This window comes from Silene latifolia, chromosome 2 (genome assembly GCF_048544455.1).
Source record: "Silene latifolia isolate original U9 population chromosome 2, ASM4854445v1, whole genome shotgun sequence".
NCBI lineage: Eukaryota > Viridiplantae > Streptophyta > Magnoliopsida > Caryophyllales > Caryophyllaceae > Silene > Silene latifolia.
This window is the reverse complement of record NC_133527.1, coordinates 36,425,227-36,448,002: the sequence shown is the minus strand read 5'-3', so window position 1 is coordinate 36,448,002 and position 22,776 is coordinate 36,425,227. Positions and strand designations below refer to the sequence as shown.

The 22,776-nt window shown below is 34.8% G+C and overlaps 3 protein-coding genes across 3 annotated transcripts; all 3 read right to left on the bottom strand.

Annotated features, from left to right (window-relative positions):
• Positions 1-5,213: 5,213 nt before the first annotated feature.
• On the bottom strand, positions 5,214-8,149 carry LOC141642601 (protein PHLOEM PROTEIN 2-LIKE A1-like). Its single transcript, XM_074451442.1, has 3 exons — positions 7,735-8,149; positions 6,019-6,134; positions 5,214-5,834 (listed from the first exon to the last, which is right to left on the bottom strand). Exons 1-3 carry the CDS (start codon positions 7,993-7,995, stop codon positions 5,459-5,461), a joined length of 753 nt encoding a protein of 250 aa, XP_074307543.1. The 5' UTR covers positions 7,996-8,149; the 3' UTR covers positions 5,214-5,458.
• Positions 8,150-10,508: 2,359 nt separating this feature from the next.
• Positions 10,509-12,340, bottom strand: LOC141642600 (protein PHLOEM PROTEIN 2-LIKE A1-like). Its single transcript, XM_074451441.1, has 3 exons — positions 12,023-12,340; positions 11,335-11,450; positions 10,509-11,224 (listed from the first exon to the last, which is right to left on the bottom strand). The coding sequence occupies exons 1-3, from the start codon at positions 12,284-12,286 to the stop codon at positions 10,849-10,851; spliced, it is 756 nt and encodes a 251-aa protein (XP_074307542.1). The 5' UTR covers positions 12,287-12,340; the 3' UTR covers positions 10,509-10,848.
• A 496-nt stretch (positions 12,341-12,836) lies between these two features.
• LOC141629249 (CRIB domain-containing protein RIC10-like) lies at positions 12,837-17,197 on the bottom strand. The gene is made up of 5 exons (XM_074442281.1): positions 16,780-17,197; positions 16,270-16,392; positions 15,973-16,070; positions 15,794-15,881; positions 12,837-13,984 (listed from the first exon to the last, which is right to left on the bottom strand). Exons 2-5 carry the CDS (start codon positions 16,331-16,333, stop codon positions 13,764-13,766), a joined length of 471 nt encoding a protein of 156 aa, XP_074298382.1. The 5' UTR covers positions 16,334-16,392; positions 16,780-17,197; the 3' UTR covers positions 12,837-13,763.
• Between the last annotated feature and the right edge of the window lie 5,579 nt (positions 17,198-22,776).

Below are 22,776 nucleotides of genomic sequence, written 5' to 3'. Positions count from 1 at the left end.
CGCTTAAAGGTAGGTTCGCCTACTCAGTTTCTGTGGATAGTCTAGTGTGTCGATTGTTGTGTCGTTGTTGTTGTATTGTGGTTGTGTTTGTGTGGCAGCGTATATACGGTTGTTGGTTGTTGTTGTATTGCAGCAGTTTGTGATTGTTTGTCTCTGGTTCTCGGGATGCGTTCTCGGCTGAGTGGGGTCACTTGCGGGAGTGGCTTCACGCCCTAGTTTCGCCCTCCGTGGAACCCGCCACGGGAGGGGATGTGCACATTAATGGGACAAGGTTATCGCTCGATATGATGAGCGGGGTTTAGGTGGGAACGGCTGCGGTCCCCCACTGGCAGGGCTGGTCCAGTGGACAGTCGGTGACGGAGATTGATCGGAGTGGGTGTGCTTGCTTGTGTGTGTGACTGATTGTGTTGTGTTGTGTTGATAGATGTTGTTGGTATTGTCATGTCTTATCTCAGTACTGACCTTGTGTGGTTGTCTTATTGTTTGATGTGTCTGCCGTGATCCCTTATGGTGAGCAGTCTGTCTTAGTAGGTGTTGATATCGTTGACAGCTATAGTCCGGGCAGGGATGAGTCTTCACAAGATTTGATAATAATAGAGAGTAGCCTTCGAGTTGTATCTTTTATATCGTCAATTGGTTTTAAATCACTTGTAATATAACATAATCGTTCATTTATCGACATTTGATTATTACTGACCTCGGGCAACCGAGATGGTAATGCCCTTATATGCTAAGGAAGGCCTAGTTAAGGCTCCTCTGGATATGGGGGTGTTACAGGAAGTTTATATGCGGATGCCTCCGGGATTAACAGCCAATGGGTCGGATAAAGTATGCAGGTTAATGAAATCATTATAAGGGTTAAAGCAAGCCTCGAGAAATTGGTTTGCCAAACTGACAAATTCCTTGACGAGGTATGGTTTTGTTCAATTATTAGCTGATTACTCGTTGTTTACTTACAATAAAAACGGAGTATTTATTGGGTTATTGGTTTATGTGGACGACATGATTGTGGTAAGTAATAACGAAATAGCTAATAATCGTCTTAAGGTTTTTCTTTATAAAAGTTTTGATATTAAAGAACTCGGCAGATTAAAGTATTTCTTAGGGATCGAAGTAGCAACTGGTTCGAATGGTTTATTTCTTAGCCAGCGTAAGTATGCCTTGGAAATATTAAAGGAAGGAGGTATGGAAGGAGCAAAATCGATTGATACTCCTATCCAACAAAATCATCGGCTAGCATTGGCAGACGGACAATTTTTGAAGGATCCCATGAAATACCGCAGGTTGGTAGGCCGGTTAATTTACTTGACCATAACACGGCCTGAATTGGTGTATGCTGTTCATATCCTATCACAGTTCGTTCATGCCCCAAGAAAGGAGCATTTGGATGCAATACATCGAGTGCTCCGTTATATTAAGGGTAGTCCGGGAAAAGGGATTGTCCTAGATCGCAATTGTGACTTGAAATTGCGCGGTTATTCAGACTCAGATCACGCAGCATGCCCTTTGACGAGAAGATCAATAACTGGTTATTTTGTCTCTTTGGGACAGTCACCCATCTCGTGGAAGGCACGAAAGCAAACGACGATAGCAAAGTCAACAGCCGAAGCGGAATATCGAGCAATAGCTGGTGTGACAAGGGAAGTAATATGGCTGAAGTCTTTCCTCAAGTCCCTCGGTATTGATCACACTAGTCCAATTGAAGTGTTTTGCGATAACAAAGCGGCATTACACATTGCCAAAAATCCCGTTTTTCATGACCGCACTAAGCACATCGAGATTGATTGTCATTTCATACGTCATCATCTTGTCAACAAAACAATTTCGACGTCGCATCTACCAAGTAAAGAGTAGATTGCTGATATCTTTACAAAGGCGCTTGGGAGCGTTGCTTTTCGTTATCTACGGTCCAAGGGCATTGGTACACCAAGTGCTCCAACTTGAGGGGGAGTGTAGAAGGAAAATATCGTAATTTAATATTTTGGATATCGTAATATATTGTTTATCACGTATCTTAGTTAACTAGGTAATGTATAATAAGTTTCATTCTCTTTAAGCTATCAGTTTGTATATAAGTTAGAGTTGTAATTACCTTTACATTCATTGAATAATAACCGTTTCCTTAATCTCTCCCTTTGTCACTTTGTTCATTGCTTATCAGTTTATGTGTCCCTTTGGGGACATGTGATAAAAATAGAACGATACTTGTGTTTATGTAGTTACAGGGGCAGCCATGAGTCCGTCCATTCGACTCGCCGCACCGGGGCCTCCTTTGGAGCAAAGAAAAGAATAAGAGCCTTGTTGTGCTGCATTTGGTGACTTAGGCCCTATTCTTTTGGACTTAATTTCAGTTCTAATAACTTCAGTTCAGTTCAGTTCAGCTCCATTCAGTTCAGTTCAGTTCAGTTCAGTTTATTTCAACATTACTATTATTATTCTTATTGATATCATTATTATTATTATTTTTTATAATGTAGTTATTATTATTATTATTATTATTATTATTATTATTATTATTGTTGTTGTTGTTTTTATTATTGTTATTATATTATTTTTATATTTATTATATTACTATTATATTTATTAATAATTAATTCGTATTGTTTATATTATTATATTTATATTTAATATATTTATTATCATCATTATTATTATATTATATTTATTATTTTATTAATATATTCATTATTATTAATATTATTGATAATATATTTAATATTATTATATTAATAAGTTATAATATTATATTTATTATTTTATTAATATACTCATTATTATTAATATTATTAATCACATATTTATTATTATTATATTTAATATTATTATATTAATAAGTTATTATATTAGACCTATTATTATTATATTATTATTATTATTATTTATTTTTTAGTTATTATTATTAATATATTATACTAATATATTATTATTATTACTATATTTATTATTATATTACTATTTTATTTTTTATATATCTTATTAAATTATTATTATTAGATTATATTAATATATTATTATTATTATTAATGAATAATATTATAATAATATTTATTATTATTATTATTGGTATTGGTATTATTTTTATTATAATATTTAGTATTATTATTATTATTAATATAATCTTTTTATTATTATTTCAGTTCAGTTCAATTCAATTCATTCGAATCGATTCGATTCGATTCGATTCGATTCCATGCGATTCGATTCTGTTTGTTTTGACTCCATTCGATTCAATTCGATTCGATTCGATAATTTCAGTCCAAAAGAACAGGGCCTTAGTAAGTTAATGGAATACATAAATTGCCTTTTGGTCTGTGGTTTGAATCCCTTTCATTAAATTTTTTTTTTTTTTTGGAAACCACTAGTTTGACTTTTTTTTTTGGTAACGAGGAACATCTCTCATTAGCAGCCTATGGCGATAGGCCTTTGAGAGACCAAACCCCGAGAGATACGCAACAACATGTTAAGCCGGCACTCTCTTTTAACAGACCCCAAAGATCCCCGTACTCTCTTTTAACAGACCCCAAAGGTCCCCGTGCAATAACTGCATACTGCTCATGCAGAGAGTCGAACCCGAGACATCGCAATTCATGCCATTGCATGCTTTGAGGGTGACCCGCGCTCCACTGCACTCACAGCACTTGGTTACCACTACTTTGAGTTTAGTTTAATATTATCGTGATAATTTTCATATATTTATTTTCCATGAAAAATAAAAATAACACTTGTTAATATTTTATTATTAAAAATTAAGTTACATTACTTCATTTTTTTCATTTAATCTTATTATCAATTATTGTTTCGCAAAAAAAAAAAAATGATGATAGCGGAACTAATTGAACTAACAGAGGAATAATATGATTTGTTTATACATCCTAAGTGCATTATAATGATAGGTAGTATACTGTTTATAGGTACCTAATAAATTTCGCTTTATAAATTTCAAATTCTTGGTATTTGATAATTTTAAATTACGCCGTCGTCAAATATTAAAGGCATCAAATAATATGTTCGCATTTGTAATACTCGAAAATTATGAGATGATTATAACAAGGGTCTTTATATAGTACCGTACATAAAAAATTAGATTTCCATTTAGCTTGAAAAATATGAGACAACTATAACAAGGGCCTTTATATGGAGTATATAACATTTGGAATAGGGTCTCGAAATTCTATTGGCCGCCCCTGTGTAGTTAAGTATATCTCTCCTTCTTATAGGTGTTGCCAAACTCATCATGTCACGATCAGGGGCGGAGCCAGGATTTGAAAACACGTAGAGCTAGATTTTAAATTATAAATTTTTTAGGCTCAAGATAATGACAAAGTCAATATTTGTAAGTTGGGGGGCGAAAATGATAATGTATAAGCTTAATATGGAGTCTAAAATGGATTTCTAATTGGTACTTCTGACTTGGAATAATTTCCTAGTTTATTTGGTCAATCATGTACTTCCTCCGCACATTTGTTTTCACCCTATCTTCTCTAATATATGTGAGAAGTATTTTAATGAATGGGGCGCAAATAAGTGTGCGGAGGGAGTAATATCGATGCTTAAAAAAAATATAATAAAAAGTAAACATTTAGCCAATATAACTAGATGTTTAAATTTTTGAATTTAAATTAAACAAATTATAAATATGGTTTTATCTTAAACATATTCGAGATTTGTTTATATAACAAAATTAGCTTAAAATAAATAATTATTAATGTGATGTACCTTAAATATATTCAAGAGTTTTTACATATAACGAAGTTAGCTTGAAATAAATACAAAGTATATGCATGTTGTACTCCCTCTATTTTGTACATTCCATTTTGGGAGGATTTAAAGAAGGTAAATTTACAACTCTAACCCTCTAATCATGAAGAATTGGGACAATGTCATTTTGACAACGAGAATGATGGTTTAAAGATTAGAGCGAATATTGGTAGTTCACCCATTTAACATACTAAATTTAGAAATAGGACAATTAATTTGGAATAAATATGGGAAAAAGAGGATAATCAAAGTGAAATGGAGAGACTATCAATTTATTTGGCTAAAGTGATGAACTTCCAGTTCCAGCCTATGGGTAAATTACTAAAGGCATTGCACCCAAAAATAATTCAAAATTTGCTTTGCAATAGAATTGAACCCACGGCCTCACCTCCCTTTTACTTTTCTTTAGAAATTATCTTCTAACCAACTTTGCCACTTAACTGATTTGAGAACTTGTGCAAGTCAAAATTATTTATCCTAAAAGTATATGGGGCTATAGCCCATATAGCCCATACAGTGGCTCCGCCCCTGATCACGATCTAACAAGTCTTAAATATACATATGTATGATACATCCATATTTTTTTTTTATTATGGCAGGACTTGGACATATAAAAAGTCTTAAACTATTAAGTATCAAAATAAAACCAGACATTTGTGAGTGAACTGAGTTTCAAACAGCCATTGGCTCTTAACTAAAGTTAAACCATGGGTGCAATAATGGCTCCTTGAATGACTAGTCCCTTCTTCCAATTCTTACCTTCATACTCATACAATGAAAATTGGACATCACTCTGACTAATCTCGGGTACCTCGAATTCTCCAACCACGAGACGAATCCATTCTTCCCTGGGATATTTCCTTAAATCCTCCTGATGATGTTGTTGCACGATACCATTAGGAAGAGTAAGACTCAAGTTAACAGGCACGTCCCAGCCATAAGCTGTTTCTTCCAGCTTGATTAAGTATGCAACTTGATATTTAACTCTTGGTGTCAGATATGACATGTTTATTTTTCCATGCACTTCTAACCAGCACACGTTCCTTAGTTGAGCTACAGTGATATCCCCATGATCGCTGCATTCGTAACCAAAATTTGTAATCAATAAGAGGTTAAATTTTTTAAAAATTTGAACTTTTTTAAATGCTCAAAATTAAGGCAATAATTTAGTTAATATACATTGATTATTTTTCAAAATTATCCTCGGACAGATCGAATGAGGAAATGAAATGAATACAGAGTATACGAATATAAGATCACCTTGTTTGCAGATTGTGCAAGTGCCAGTAACTTGCGTTTTCAGCCCAAGTTATTAATAAATCATTCGCAAACAGCATAAAGCAGTTGATGTTGCCCTTCTTCTCCACCCAATATTTCTACGACAAATTCACCAAACTAATCAATTTAGGTAACACCTTAATATACATAGAAAGTGTCATGTAACAAGCAGGGCGAAGTCAGGATTTTATGTTTGGGGTAGCAAATCTCGTCATGAGTTGAATTAAAAAAAATAGAAAATCGAAATGACCTATTATGCAATACTATATAATAACTCAAATTTCAAATTAATAATCAACAATAAAATAAACGTGTCATAATTTTACTATTCGAAAACTATTTGATTATTCTTTGTAATTTAACCATTTTTATAGGGGATTAATAATGCCACAACCCTTTTTGTTAATGCCACACCAATACAAGGCAAATCTAAGAGATTGTTACTATTCAGCGTCTCACAAAAATGAGTGGCATTAGTAATTTTGTTGTGGCATTATGTCTTCCCTTTTTATATATGTAATGACTTAAAATTTTATACTCAAACTTATCTTTGTTTTATTTCCGACAAATAATTTTAATTTGGGCATTTTGTGGCGTCAACCACAAAATATCATTATTAAGGCAAAAAAGAAATTCTCTAATACTCACACAATATGAATATGCATGCACAATTTGAAAATTCGCAAAAGAATAATAAATTAATATAAGGAAAAATGGTACTCCCTCCTATACACTAACAACTTCCACATTTCCTGGTAAGTCACAATGATCTTCCACAACCACAAAAAAAAAAGGGTTCTTATTTAGCGATAATTACTGGGGAAATTAATTAGCGGGGTAATGAGTTCCTTGATGATATGTTTGGCATAAGAGTAATGATTACTGAGTAGATCTTTTACTCCCTTAATCATTACCCAGGGGGGAGGGTGGGTAATGTATTACCCCTTCACAAGGGTAATAATTCCAAGAGGTGAATAAGTACCCGCATACCAAACATGGGAAATACACCTCACATGTTACTCCCCTATTCATTACCCTCCTATTACTCTCAATCCAAGCAAGCCCTTAGTTGTAGTTGTTCCGTCATTAATTTCATTTGGGATAGAAGAAAATCGACTTTTTTACTGATATTTTTTGCTTAGGGTAGTGGCCGCTACCCCTTGCAACCAGGTAACTTCCCCCTGGTAACAAGACTTGGCAAACAGGCTATTAGGGTCGAGTTCAATTCGAATCAATTTGGGATGCTCGTCTAGCAGGTTATTTTCTATTTAGTACTTTTTGGATAGGTTATTTGGTCATGTCATGCATTCAAATTGTTTTGGATTATTTAGGGTAGTAAATATAAAGAATTTTGTTCTAAATAAGTCATTTCTAATTATTCCGCATACTATTGTGTCATGTCAGGTTATTTCAGATTTGATCATTTTTTAATTGGGTCTTTTCGTGATTTTAGGTCACCCCGCGGTTTATTTTTTAGGTTTGAGTCATGTAAATTCGGATCAGTTTTACCATGACAACACTTGTTGCCATTAAGTTGATTAGTAAAAGCTACTTTCGTTGTTTAGTTAAATTAGTACATGGTTTTACATAAAGAATTGAGTAAAACCGTTTTGGCATCTTGCACAAATTTGCGTTGAATCAACCATTATTGAAATATAAAAAATAAAAGAAAGAAAAAAAATACAAAACATAACGTACCTTCTTTCTGCCATTCAAGTAGACACCAGCATATAACTGTTTAAACAGTTGCTCAGGAGACGATTTGTCGATAGGGCGATCGGAGTTTCTGATGATGGATTCACAATTATGAGGAAGTTTAGGTAAAACTTTGATGGCTTCCTGTGGTTTATTATGAGGAATAACAACTTTGTTAACATCATTTTGGGATGTTAATGATTCTTGTTTATTTGGATGACTTGGTGGTTGTGGTTGTGTTTGTCTTGAAATGCCATTTCCCATGATTGATTTCTAGTGTGTGTAATAAGAAATAGGCTTAATGTAGTTTGCCTCAAATTACTATTTACTCCATATATATATAGCCAAGTGCTATTGTCGCTATAGTTTTGATCAAGAAGATAATGTTGTTTACGCGCTCACATATTCCAGTGACGTTAACAATTATACCAGTGGCGTTATGCCTTTACCCTCCGATAACAAGGAATAAGGATCAATTCTATATTGTTGTGGAAAGTAAAGTGATAAGAAGGTATAAATTCCTTGTCATGGAGTTCGTACAACATAAAGAACGGCTGTCATGGAGAGACACCCTATACATTCCTGCGTTAAACAAGTTTTTTTATTCTTGTTTTCGATTCCCTTTCCCATCAGTGAACATTAGGCATTGCCTATTTACCTTGCACTGAAGAGGCGAAGAGTTGGTTTAACTACTATGGTCGTTAAGTGATAATCCGTAAAACTTATTGTCTTGAATCGGTTTGTCCTCTTTCGATTAACCCTACATATGATGGGTCTCGCTTCAGCTTGTGGACGTAACTAACACATTGTTAGTGAACCACGTAAATTTGGACGTTATCTATTAGTGCCATAGAAAATTTAGTAAGAATCACATTTCAATTAGGTTCAATTCTGTTAGACAGTTAGTTATTTAACTAACCAAGCAAGAGTTAGTTACAGATTCTCTAACTGAATTAGTTAGTTAGTTAGACTCTTAGCTTGGTTAGATATTGTAAACCAGAGTTAGTTAGAATAGGTCGGTGTATACTTATGTATATATACTGACTCAATACATCAAATACAATTTACTTTTCCATGATCAATAATATTCATACATTTTCATTCATACATTCTCTTATATCATGTTCTTCATACATTCATCAGTTTAATATGGTATCAGTTACCAGTTAAATTTTCGATCAATTCTTTCATATCTTCATCTCAAAACGTTTCGCAATCAAAATTTCTTCCAAGATTCATCATTATACAATCTTTTTGATTAAATTTTGATCATCATAAACATCAAATATGCCTGAGAATTCTGATGATCACAATAATCATAGTTATGATTACTATGATGATCCACTTTACCTTTCTTCTTCTAATCAGCCTTTTTCACATCTGGTTTCACCATTTTTTGATGGAAACGACTTTCTGGGTTGGAAACAAGATGTATTAATGGCTCTCGCTTCTAAGATCAAAGATTGCTTTATTGATGGGACACTGCCTCAACCACCAAAGACTGACAAGAAATACCATCAATGGGTTCGTTGTGATCTAATGGTGATGAAGTGGATTCTTAGCTCATTAGTGTGTAGTCAGGTGATTGGTGATGCGACGGAGTTGGAGAAATGTGTTTGTATAGTTGGATGTGTTGTTTTGCTCATCTTGTTTATTCGGCAACTGACCCCGTTTAAATATTTTGAAAATTGTGATGATCCATTTGGGGATGGTGAGCAGTTGATTAACAGGAATTTCCTTGGAGTACGCGCGGGGATCTAGCTGGGGATGGAGTCACCACTTGTCAGATTCTTTAGTCTTCCGCCGTGTTGTCATGACAGTTTTGCTTAGTTGGATTTAAGTTTTGAGACAGTTGTATTTACATTTCAGTTTTGGTTTATGATGTACGCACATTAAACTTTTATACTTAAAGTACGTTTCTTTATGGTCTCTTTTGATTACTATACCTCGGGTAACCGATATGGTCGCATCTCCATGTTTGCCAAGCACAGACAACATTTATTCACCAAGACCACCCCCTCCCCTCTTGAACTCACTATTTAGGGTTTATTAAGTTCTGTTAATGGGTTAATTAGGTTTAGTTTCTAAATCACTCGATTTTAATCCCTTAATTTTAGACTTGATTAATTTAGTGATGATTGTTTGTATTTTAATGTAGTAATGATATCCACTTCTTTTTTAGTTGATTTTTGTGTTAATTAGGATGGAAAATTTGAGTTCAAAAAAGGTAAATCGAGTTTTTTTTTTTTTTTTTTTTTTTTTTTTTTTTTTTTTTGGGGTTCATTTGCTATATGGAGTTTAGAGTGACAGAATCACTGTTGCTTTTTTTAGGTCTCTTGGGGAGAAGGTGATGCTGATTTTGAGTTGTGCTATAAGAGACCTAAGCGAAATAATCTAATGCTCGTAAAAGAATTTTTGTGTCTGACTTTGATGTTGTTCTGTTGATCAAGGGTAGAGACCGAATGAACATTGTGACTTTGTATGTCGTCATCCACATGTATTCGTGTATCACCAATTCACCAAGGACAAAAAGGGCTAATATGGGCGTACCAAGTAAATCAAAACAACCCACACCAACGTTCAATAGCCAAATTGATAAAAAAAAAAGCCCACGGTTCGTTACAATGCATGATTATACTTGTGTAGTTGTGTTTATGTGTCCCATTGGGGACATGTGAAAAAATTAGAACGATACTTGTGTTTATGTAGTTACAGGGGGGGCCATGAGCCCGTCCATTCGGCTCGCTGCACCGGGGCCTCCTTATAGTACAGTACATACAAAATTAGGTTTGCATATAACTTAAAATATATGAGACAATTATAACAAGGGCCTTTACATAACATTTGGAACATGGCCTCGAAATTCTATTGGCCGTCCCTGTGTAGTTAAGTATATCTCCTTCTTATAGGTGTTGCCAAACTCATAATGTCACGATCTAACAAGTCTTAAATATACATATGTATGATACATCCATATTTTTTTTATTCTGGCAGAACGTGGACATATAAAAAGTCTTAAAACTATAAGTATCAAAAATAACTCTCAGACTTAAGCAAATAAAACCAGACATTTGTGAGTGAACTGAGTTTCAAACAGCCATTGGGTCTTAACTAAAGTTAAACCATGGGTGCAATAATGGCTCCTTGAATGACTAGTCCCTTCTTCCAATTCCCACCTTCATACTCATACAATGAAAATTGGACATCACTCTGACTAATCTCGGGTACCTCGAATTCTCCGACCGTGAGACGAATCCATTCTTCCCTGGGATATTTCCTTAAATCCTCCTGATGATGCTGTTGCTGGATACCATTAGGAAGAGTAAGACTCAAGTTAACAGGCACGTCCCAGCCATAATTTGTTTCTTCCAGCTTGATTAAGTATGCAACTTGATATTTAACTCTTGGTGTCAGATATGACATGTTTATTTTTCCATGCACTTCTAACCAGCACACGTTCCTCAGTTGAGCTACAGTGATAACGCCATGATCGCTGCATTCGTAACCAAAATTTGTAATCAATAAGGTTAATTTTTTTTAAATTTTGAACTTTTTTTAAATGCTCAAATGAAATGAATACAGAGTATACGAATATAAGATTACCTTGTTTGGAGATCGTGCAAGTGCCAGTAACTTGCGTTTTCAGCCCAAGTTATTAATAAATCATTGGCAAACAGCATAAAGCAGTTGATGTTGCCCTTCTTCTCCACCCAATATTTCTACCAGAAATTTACTAAACTAATCAATTTATGTAACGCCTTGGTATATATAGAAAGTGTCATGTAACAAGACCCGGCCAAACAGGCTATTAGGGTTGAGTTCAATTCGAATCAATTTCGGATGCACATCTAGCAGGTTATTTTCCATTTGGTAGTTTTTGGATAGGTAACTCAGATTGTTTTCGATTAGTTAGGGTAGTAAATTTAAAGGATTTTGTTCTAAATAAGTCGTTTCTAATTATTTCATGTATTATTGTGTCATTTTAAGTTATTTCGGATCTCTATCATTTTTTAACTGGGTCATTTGGTGATTTCGGGTCAGCCCACACTTTATTTTTCTGGTTTGAGTCAGGTAAATTCAGATCAGTTTTACCAAGTCTAGGTGAAATCATAAAGACTAACACTTGTTCCCATTAAGTTGATTAATAAATTAAAAGCTACTTTCATTAGGTTGTTTAGTTCAATTAGTACACGGTTTTACATAAAGAATTTGCGTAGAGAGTGGTGAAATCAACCATTATTGAAATATAAAAAATAAAAGAAAGAAAATAAAAATAAAAAACATAACTTACCTTCTTTCTGCCATTCAAGTAGACACCAGCATATAACTGTTTAAACAGTTGCTCAGGAGACAATTTGTCGATAGGGCGATCGGAATTTCTGATGATGGATTCACAATTATGAGGAAGTTTAGGTAAAACATTGATGGCTTCCTGTGGTTTATTATGAGGAATAACAACTTTGTTAACATCATTTTGGGATGTTAATGATTCTTGTTTATTAGGATGACTTGGTCCTGGTTGTGCTTGTGTTTGTGTTGAAATGTCATTTCCCATGATTGATTTCTAGTGTGTGTAATACTCCGTAAGAAATAGGCTTAATGTAGTTTGCCTTAATATATATAGCCAACTAGCCAAGTGCTATTGTCGCTTGATCAAGAAGATAATGTTGTTTACGCACGCGCTCACATATTCCAGTGACGTTAACAATTATGCCACTGACGTTATGCCTTTACCCTCCGATAACAAGGAATAAGGATCAATTCTATATTGTTGTGGAAAGTAAAGTGATAACAAGGTATAAATTCCTTGTCATGGAGTTCGTACAACATAAAGAACGGCTATCATGGAGAGACATCTTATACATTCCTGCGTTAAGCAAGTTTTTTTTTTTATTCTTGTTTTCGATTCCCTTTTCCCATCAGTGAACATTAGGCATTTACTTATTTACGTTGCACCGAAGAGGCGAAGAGTTAGTTTAACTACTATCGTCGTTAAGTGGTACTCCGTAAAACTTATTTGTCTTTAATTGGTTTGTCCTCTTTCGATGGGTCTCGCTTCAGCTTGTGGACCTAACTAACATATTATTAGGGAACCACGTATATTTGGACGTAACCTCTTAGTGCCATAGAAAATATAGTAAGAATCACATTTCAATTAGGTTCAATTCTTCGTTTCATTGCCACCGCTGAATATCTCAATAACAGCCTTAATTGATATAGGGACTTTCGTTGATGAAACGATTCTCCTCCCCAATGTAAAAGTCATACATTACTTTAAAACTGGCAACATTAACTCGAACTGAATTAACCCAACTCAAACTTTTTCCAAACTGAGAAAAAAAGAAAAAAAACAAACTGCCACGAAATCGACTTAACTTGTGCCCGTAATGATGTAGGCCAAACAGTCGGTTTGGCAATTTTAGATTTCTAATTATCCCCCCTTCTCCCATTCCTGCTTTCCTTCTGAGTTCCCATCTCATTTCTTCCCAATTGTGGTAAAATAGTACAAAATTTGATGCAATGGAGATACATATGAAAGCATGGTCCTATACCATATTGATTTTGAAATAAGACTCCGTAGACCGGTTATTTTAGGCCAGGTAATTTTCGTTTGCATCATACGGGCCAGGTTAGTTTTGTCGGGTCTACCATGAATAACTGAAATTCTAAGAAAGAAGAGTCCCTGATTCCCGAGCAATTAATCATTTCCACCATATAAGGTTTTCCCTCACAATCACACGCAATTTCCGCTTAGATGTTCATCAACGTACCCATCTATCTTCTGCCTTTTTATCTAATTTTTCACAAAAGAATTTCAAAGAATAATTCCTAATCTTCTGCACCCTCTTCAATTCCGTTCACCATCTTTCTTCTTCTCGTACCCTTCCTCGGAAATTTGCTGCAGATTATCTCTTCTACACTTGTTCACATCCCTTACAGCATAACATGATACACCAATGGGGATTTTCGAAAGCTATTTACAGTGCACTTTGGGTGTCAACACTATTATAGTTCAAACTTCAAAAATCTGTTCACAGCCTCAAACTTTGCCTTGTGTTTCCATCCTCACTGTTGGATAGCACTTTTTTATGCTTGGAAGATCGAGACGATCTTGCAGAACTTGTTTTTGGAGTGGAGCTAGAAGATCTATTCTTCTTGCGCGTTTGTTTATCGGGAATACTAGGCATGTTCGCAGGAGGAAAGTTGCTCAATTTAGCAGATGATTGCTGCCGTCCCAATGTATGTTCAAAATCTGTGATGTCACCAGAAAACTGCAGTAAGTTACGCTAGTTGACAGTTATATAAGCAGAAGCATCATAGCGTGATAATATGAAGAGACTCACTATTCTTTGACTTTGCAATACTACAAAATAAAGCAAAATGACTCATTAAACTGACAATGGAACATGATGGAATAATCAATAATGACATTTAATTATCGACGTAAAATCATTACGGATCATTCGGAAACAGTTTGTGTTTCAAACATAGGGGTGAGCTGCATATATCGGAAACTTGCCTTAAACAGGCACCCCGGCCTAATCTGCTTTTCATTTTATTGACCTCTTCATCTCGAATTGTCCACTTAACTTTTCTCAAGGTTAAGGAAACATGGGCATCAAGGATCATTGTTCGGACGGATGCGTTTCAAGTAGGCTGCATTACAATTACTCTCCAAGTTTTTTGTAAGCATATCAGTCAACTATTCAACTAGGCCCTAGTTCGTTGTTAATGAGACGAGACACCTCGCGAGCAACTTGAGTCCGGCTCGGTCAAAGCTTGACTCGTGCGAGCTTGACTCGGGCTCGCGCTCGGCTCGAGATCTTAACGAGTCAAGCCGAGCAAAGGCTGGCTCGACTCGAAAAGCTCGCGAGCGGCTCGAACTTGTGTGATTACATAAGATATTGCTCATATTTTATAAATATATTTTATCAAGATTACATCTTTGTATCACACATACCAAATGTCTCGCTGATTTGTCAAATATTTTTACATAATTATTGAAAATATCGGAAGAAAAAAATAAAAACTAAACAATTTTATTTAGGCTCGATTTGGGCTCGCGTTAAAGCTCGCAAACTTTATAACGAGCACATTTTTTTCAAACTCAGGTAAGCTCGAGATCGGCTCGGACTCAAGGGCACAGGCCGAGTAAGGCCAAACTTGTCATAACTCAATCTCATAATAAAATGAGTAATGGTAAATTAAAGATGATGTAAAATTGTACTCCGGAAACCATTCTAATGAATCTGAGCTAAAGTCAATTATTGTTTGACAAGGAAAAAAAGAATTGGTCCCTTGGGTATCTTAGTCCTCCCCTTGAAGGAAAAGAATCAATTTGGCTTTTTTCAGTATCAGTTAACAACTCACCATGATTCTGTCATAATCAAATGCGGAAGTGAGACCCACCATCATATACTATACAGAGTATTAGAGATTTGAGCTACAAGATTGCACGTCTAAACTCCCAACATTATTGTCATCCTATATTCCTATTGAACAAGTCTTCTTGGTTGAGATTACCTAAGCTCAAAATGGCTGGAAGATAAAAGGCTGGAGGTTTTCACCGTCGTATATTGCTCCGGAAATGAAAACCAAATCATTAATTATTGAAACCGGGTCGGAGTTTCCAAATCTCTCAAATAGGTTCCAAAGGATAATCATATTGTTATGCAATCATATTGTTAACTTGACCACTCGAAACTTTGACTCAACAAGGCAACAATCAGGGACCAACAATAATGCAACCCTTTTCAGTTTTCAGACATCCCCAAATCAACTAATTAAGGCAAACCATAATCCACAAGACATAGAGCAGTATCGAGCAATATCGATGTAGACAGCCTTCCCATACAACCACCATTTTTTTTCTGGTGTCAACCCATACAACAAGCATAATGTAGTGCTTTCCCTCAAACTCATAATTAAAAACACATTGACTAGTTCAATTGTCACCATATTTTAGGCAACAAAATCCTCATATCATCTTTGACTTTGCCATCTTTAGACAAATATGCAAACTGGCAATATATATTAAAGGTTGTGGAAAGGGTGTATCTACCGTGGGAAGACCATGTTGGATCATTTGAACCGCCAATGCTTCCAATAGACGTCACTGCCATGTCTGAACCGGCTTTAAACTCATTCATCTGCATGGTTCAACAACTAAAATCTGAGTCGAATTTCGAAATAAATGAATATAAATCCATAAAAATAATGCAAAATAATAGAATGACATACCCAACTAGGAGATGTACTATCTGGACTATTCCAACCTATGTGAGCCACATGCTTAACATCTGTAGGTGACCCAATTTCCAGCTCACGTTCTTTAACCACTGCAAAACATACCAAAATTTTCCACAAGAATACTTAGAATACAGCAACAACATTACCACAGTCTGCAGTGCCTCAAGGGCTCCCGCAAATTTTGTGTGATATGTAGCCTTACACTTGTGCTAGCAACACCAAGAGACCGCTTCTAAATAGAATACTTGGAAAACAAACAATCAAAATAATAAAAGGAGCAAACTTTACCAAATAAATGTGAAATGTATTTGAATGATCCCTTGCAAATCCCTTTAATCTTTGTAGACGTCATTGCTAAAGCTTATGATGTCAAAAGAGGGAAAATCCAAAGCACAATTATCTCCCTTTCGCCTGAACAAGATAACGCAAGAGAAGATTAATTAAGATTTTAGAAACAGTGCATTGAGCATATAACAAAAAATGAGGTGCATAAACTATCATATGACCATTGTATGCAACGACGATGGTCTTCCAACAATCCATACCAAATTACCAACTTACCCCATTTAAGATCGAATGCAATAAACGAGGTGGATAAACTATCATACGACCATTGTATGCCGTATAACGATATTATTTGAGAACTGGCAATTGGGTAACAACCCTTATAATTCTAACTGTTTTCAGTGAGGACTTTTGACAAACATCTTGCACGCAAACCAAAAAGAAATGATAATCCGTAATACAATTAAACACAGAGTATTGAGCATATAACAAAAAATGAGGTTAACCCATTACCTTGTTCTCAAAAGGGTTGAAGATTCACTAAAAACAAAACCCAATCATTTACAAGAAAAAAAACAATTCGTTCTTCAATTTTTCTTGCAATAGAAGTGTAATGCATCGAACAATAAGAGCAATGTATCTGTATGTTAGAGAAAAATAGATGGGAAGAGATGAATTCGCGTATAGTTTAATGGGTAGTTGAAATTTTTAGGGATTGGAATGAAATTGTATGATTTCGGGGATGTTAGAAAGAGAGATAGAAGAGAGGGAAAGTTGGAGAATTACAGAGAAGAACAGAGAGGAAAGTAGTAGTGGTGGAGTAGCATGATTAAAAAACTGTACTCCTTCATATTAGTTACGACTTACGAGAGGGGGCAAATTTGGAGGAGAATCAAGGAATTAGTTAGTGGGGAGTTTGGTTCAAATAGCGGTTTGCGTTTGAAATTAGGTATCTAAACATTTTTCGGCTAGTCTTGCTTATAACGGGACCTCTCACAAAAAGGAAGAGGGGACAAGGTGGGGCACCTCGCATATGCTTCTCACTCACCTCTTAATGAGCATTTTGTGAGAGGAAACGGTATCCGTCACAAGTTTGTGACGGATATCGCCGTCACAAATGAGAATTTGTGAACATTTTATTGTAGTATGCGGTTGGAATTTGATTCCTAACTAGTCTTAAACCCGTGTAATTTGTACGGGATTATTATTTAACATGATGTTATTACCATAAAAAATTTTAGTAAAGATGATAAATTAAGCCATTATCATATAAGATGCATTAGAATTAATTGGATTGCCTAAGCACTCATTTTGTTCGTTGAAGTGTGATCTTTCTTCTTATTGACCAAGTCAGAGACTCAAAGTTCTTAATAATCATAGTCTTGCATTAAAAACCAAGCTATATACAAAGTAAAATGGTAAAGAATTATGTTATTGTTGATAGGAATGTCGTTGGGAGGGGCGGTGGTGGATATAAGCTCTCTTGCACTTGTACCACCAAGCAATAATCTTATATAGTTATATGTACTCGTAACTCGTCGCACTACGCATCGTAGGTAGAAGTTTCCAAACCTATACCAGGCCTATTGTGTAGAATTTAAATTCAAACTCGCCCCATTTATCCGCTACCTCGTTATATCATAATTTTTTCGTTGGTAATTTTTTTAACAAAAATATAGTTTTACTAATATGATTATCCAAAATATGTTATGAAATATTATTAATGTAAATATTATATGGATGTCCATATTTTAGAATACTCTAGAATATATTATCTTATGGAAACTATTTCCCACTGTATTGTATATATATATACCCTTCCTAATGGAATGATAATATAGTTTGGCCTCTCTTCTATTCTCTCTAACTTCTCTCTCTAATTCTCTCTTCCCTTTATTTCACAACACGTTATCAGCACGAGTCTCTACCCTAATTTTATTAAAGAAAAAAAATGCTTATACGTTGGTTCATTCTACCATAAACATGTCAGGTGTGTTGGTTCATTCTACCATAAACATGTCAGGTGTGTTTGAGTAATTTTGTATTTTGCTAGTGGAACCCAATTGCTCGGAAAGGTAAATCAAATCTGATAATCCGGAGGTTCTTATTAGATCTTATTCTCTTATTTAAACATATTAAGGTACGTTTTCATTCGTATAAACCAGAACAATCTAAATTATACTCTGTATTATATTTGGCGCGCTGCAAGTCCGTCTTTGTCAATATTTACGCAAGCCTTAGCTTAATTGATAGTTCTCCAGTCTCCACTAGCTTTATTTATCTATTTGGATAAAGAGTCTCACCAAAGGTATCATGGTTTTATAAATTATAAACGAAATACATTGAGTTGATCATTATAGTCTTTGATGCAATGTTATACATGGGTTTTAGGACGTGGTTTTTTTTTTTGTTCATGTAACTAATCAATAAAGTATGTCTCCATGACCTATATAAATTATTGAGTTTACAATTAGATGGCCCGATTGATTTTGGTTACTCACATATGATTTAATCTTCTATTTTGTCTCTAATACCAATCGTAATTTCAATCATATTGCATTGCATACATAATTTTGCATACATAATTGAGTACTGATTAAGAAATTTGGGGATGCATGTTATTAATATGCGAGTTGCGAGTATGAGGTAGTGGTAATATTAATTCAGGCCTGCAGTAATTAAGATATTAGATAAGCGCTAATACATATTGTAACACCCCCATTTATTCGGGAGCCTTTAGCTAGACATTCCCAAGTAAATGAGAGCGTTACCATCTCGGTTTCCCGAGGTAGTGAATAACAAAGTATAACAATACCAAAGTACTTTAAATAAAAACTTTAATGATTACATATGTTTTACAATTTTAATCAACGAATACTTAATATAAAAGTAAATACAACTCGCAGCGGAAATTAAATAAGTGATATAACTACATTTGTGATCTAGACTCCTGCAGGTCCGAAAGCTCACACGCCCAAGCTCCCCATATCCAGCTAACCTTTGGTACCTGTCAAATCTGCTCCCCATAAAACGGTTCACCGCAGGTGTTCACGAATACACAGTCAACCGCGAGGTTGAGTAGGAATAAAACTAAACAACAACAACATACAATTATCAATCCAATTCAATTTACTTTCATTGCACAACCCCCTGACAACGTGCTCCTTTCCTTTACTTAGCACAACTCCCTTAACAACGTGCTCACATTACTTTGGTACCCCTCCCTTAACAACGTACCGCAAAATGTAATAGTACCCCCCCTCACAACGTACATATTACCAACACCCCAGTGTACAAACTCCCTCAACAACGTACCACTGACTGTCGCACAGCTTTTCACAATAACCACATTCCAATCAACGATACAATCCAATTCACCTCATCAATATAACCGACACAAATCAACATAAGTCACCCTTCCAACCTTTACGATATTATCAACCAACATATACAATATGAATCTCCCTTCCAACAATTACAATTACATCAACCAACACAAAATAATATAATTCTCCCTTTTCAACATATGAACAATTCCACTTTAACGTAAGTAATTCACCATACAAAACATAGATAATTAAAAGTCGAGTTGAGTAGGATTATCCCTACCTGGCAAGCAAGCACTCCAATTACGCAATCAAATAATTAAAGCGAACAAATCCGATTACAATTTCCGTCACCTATATAATAATAAGAATTACAACAATTATAATTACTAACTTATTTATCATTTATTTATCTATTTACTCCTTTTATTTAATTATTCAAATTAATTATTTATTATTAAAGGTTTATGATAATTAAAACCCGATTTAACTACGAACCCGACTCACCCGAGCTAATTAAATAATTAAAACCCGTCACACTACAAACACATACCACCTTAACATGGTTTAGAAACCATGGCAAACACCTCTCTTAAAACCCACCAAACCCGACACCACAAGCCACCACAGCCACCACCCAAGCCCGACACCAAAGAAACTGCAGTACCCCGACCCCGACAACCACCAACCTCCAGCTCCACCACCACCAAAGAACCCAAACACGCACGCCCTAATCCCCACGACACCAACAACACCCACCTGACATCCCCATAAAACACGCCCAAAACCACCACCTAACGCCACCTTCACCGCCACCTACGACCACCAATCAACTCCCCTATCCTCCCTCGACAAGAACCACCCAAAAACCCTCTAACCCAGACCTCCTACAACCACTAAAAACACTCTCGAAAACCGCATACCCAAACACGTTCTCCTCCCCTGTTTTCGCCACCACCGCCGCAAACCGCCACCTGCCACCATACCACCACCACCAAAGTGGTCGACTCAACCACCCCAACACAACCCCTCTATACCCAGGTCACGACATAGCCAATTAGGGGTCCAATTACCCATTCCAATCACCCACAACCAACCCGTATAACCCCCCTGACCAGCCACCTTTAGCCGCCCTAAACGCCACCCTACCACGGTCAATGACGGTCAACAATGGTCAGGTTATAAACTTTGCAGTGCAAGGTCGCTCTAGGTCCAAATCTCTAGTCCTACGGTGGTCTATATAAGTCATACTATCGATCTAAAGATGCTTGCATGAAAAGATTATAAATCGATTTAAGATGAATGATTACCTTGAGTTATTAATGGATTTATGTTAATTCCTTCTTCTTCCGTCTCCTAAATCTCTTTCTTTTAATTTATGAATTATTTGTCAGATTTAAGGTGGTATTTATAGTGTAAGATTTAGAGAATACGAGGCCAATTAGGAAACTATGTAACTTTCCTTATTCTAATTAATATAGGAATTGTCATTATAATTATATCATTATTATTTATCATATATTATTAATCCTACCATAACTATGATTTACTCATATAACATTTACTAATTTATTATTGCCATAACTTTATTATTATTATTATTATTATTATTATAATTACCTTTATATAATATTATTTCCTTGTTATATTATTATTAATTCCCGATATAAATCCCGATTACTCTAATACCAATTTAATAATTTCGGCCCATATAATAACAACACACGGTCCAATCACTCGATCAACAACTAAGCCCAAAGCACAAATATTAGCCAAACCCAATTCCCGACTTGAATTATTAATTTATTATTTAATTAACGTCTCACTTGTATTTATTATTAGAAATGTCATTTAATCACTCATTAAATTACATAAATTATCCTTATAAATTATTATTAAAATACGGAGTATTACAGTCTTCCCCCCTTAAAATGAACTTCGTCCCGAAGTTCGCCCACAACTACCCCCACAACTTTTATAAACATTCTTAAAACTAAGCATCTTTCAACACCATCATCCATTTACGATCATTATCCATACCAATCGCATCACAAGGTATCACAACAACAATTCATAATATTCGTAGTATCACATTCCTTCACCCTAAAAATTAACTTCGTCCTCGAAGTTCGGAATATCAAACAAATGGAACAACCAAATCATTATTATAATATAAAACATGAAACACACATTGTAATATAAAACAACTTTTATTTCCAAACAATACCCATTAATGACTAAATGAATAACAAAATCTTTTATTTAGTTCTAAATAGCAAAACCACAACATACAGTATACTCGAACTAACTTTATTTAAACTCAACTACTTCACTTAACTACCGACGAATACGTTGCCAAGATACATAACAATCTATAACAAAATACAGACAATTGTTTAGTCTTTTCTTAATAATGATATCTAACTTAAACATGGATGCAATTATCGTGAACATATATATGGCTTAAGGCAACACATTCCGCATATCACTAGACATGTTATTCTACTTCACATAATTGACAACATCAAATATAACGTTCAAGAGATCAAAAACAAAACTTGTTATACATTTTACATGTTATAACTTCTAACAATCTTCAAGGCTAGGAAAACATGTTATCACTCCTAACAATCATTAATATATAATAGCATAACTACTTATTGAGAACATATACTTTTTAGAAAAATAAAGAAAGTTAATAAACCATGAGAAAAAGAATCAAGTCAAAAATTCAAATGATTAATTTATAATGCATTTTACAAGCTACTTGGTCGAAACAGAAATTTTACAGCAACTTGTCAGAAACTTAGGTCAACTTGTAAAAATCACCATAAATTGTCAAAATATTTCCTTAAAACGTGGCTTACCAATTTAGAAACATACATGAGTCTACTAAACAGTGGCGTTGGAATTATAGCAATTAATTACGTAGGTTTTAAATGGCAAATTTTACAAAAACATGGCGCGAAAACATCACTGTACAAGAACATTTCGACTACTGTCCACTAAAATATTTATTTCTCCTAAACTGTATATTATTTGAACATGAGACCAGTGGCATATGGAAGCTAACTCATAAAGATATTACTCATAAAATTTGCATACGAGAATTTTAAACAGGTAGTAAATGGCAGCCAAAACAATCAAGGGTAAAATTCCGGGAAATCAACTAAAATTACGTTCT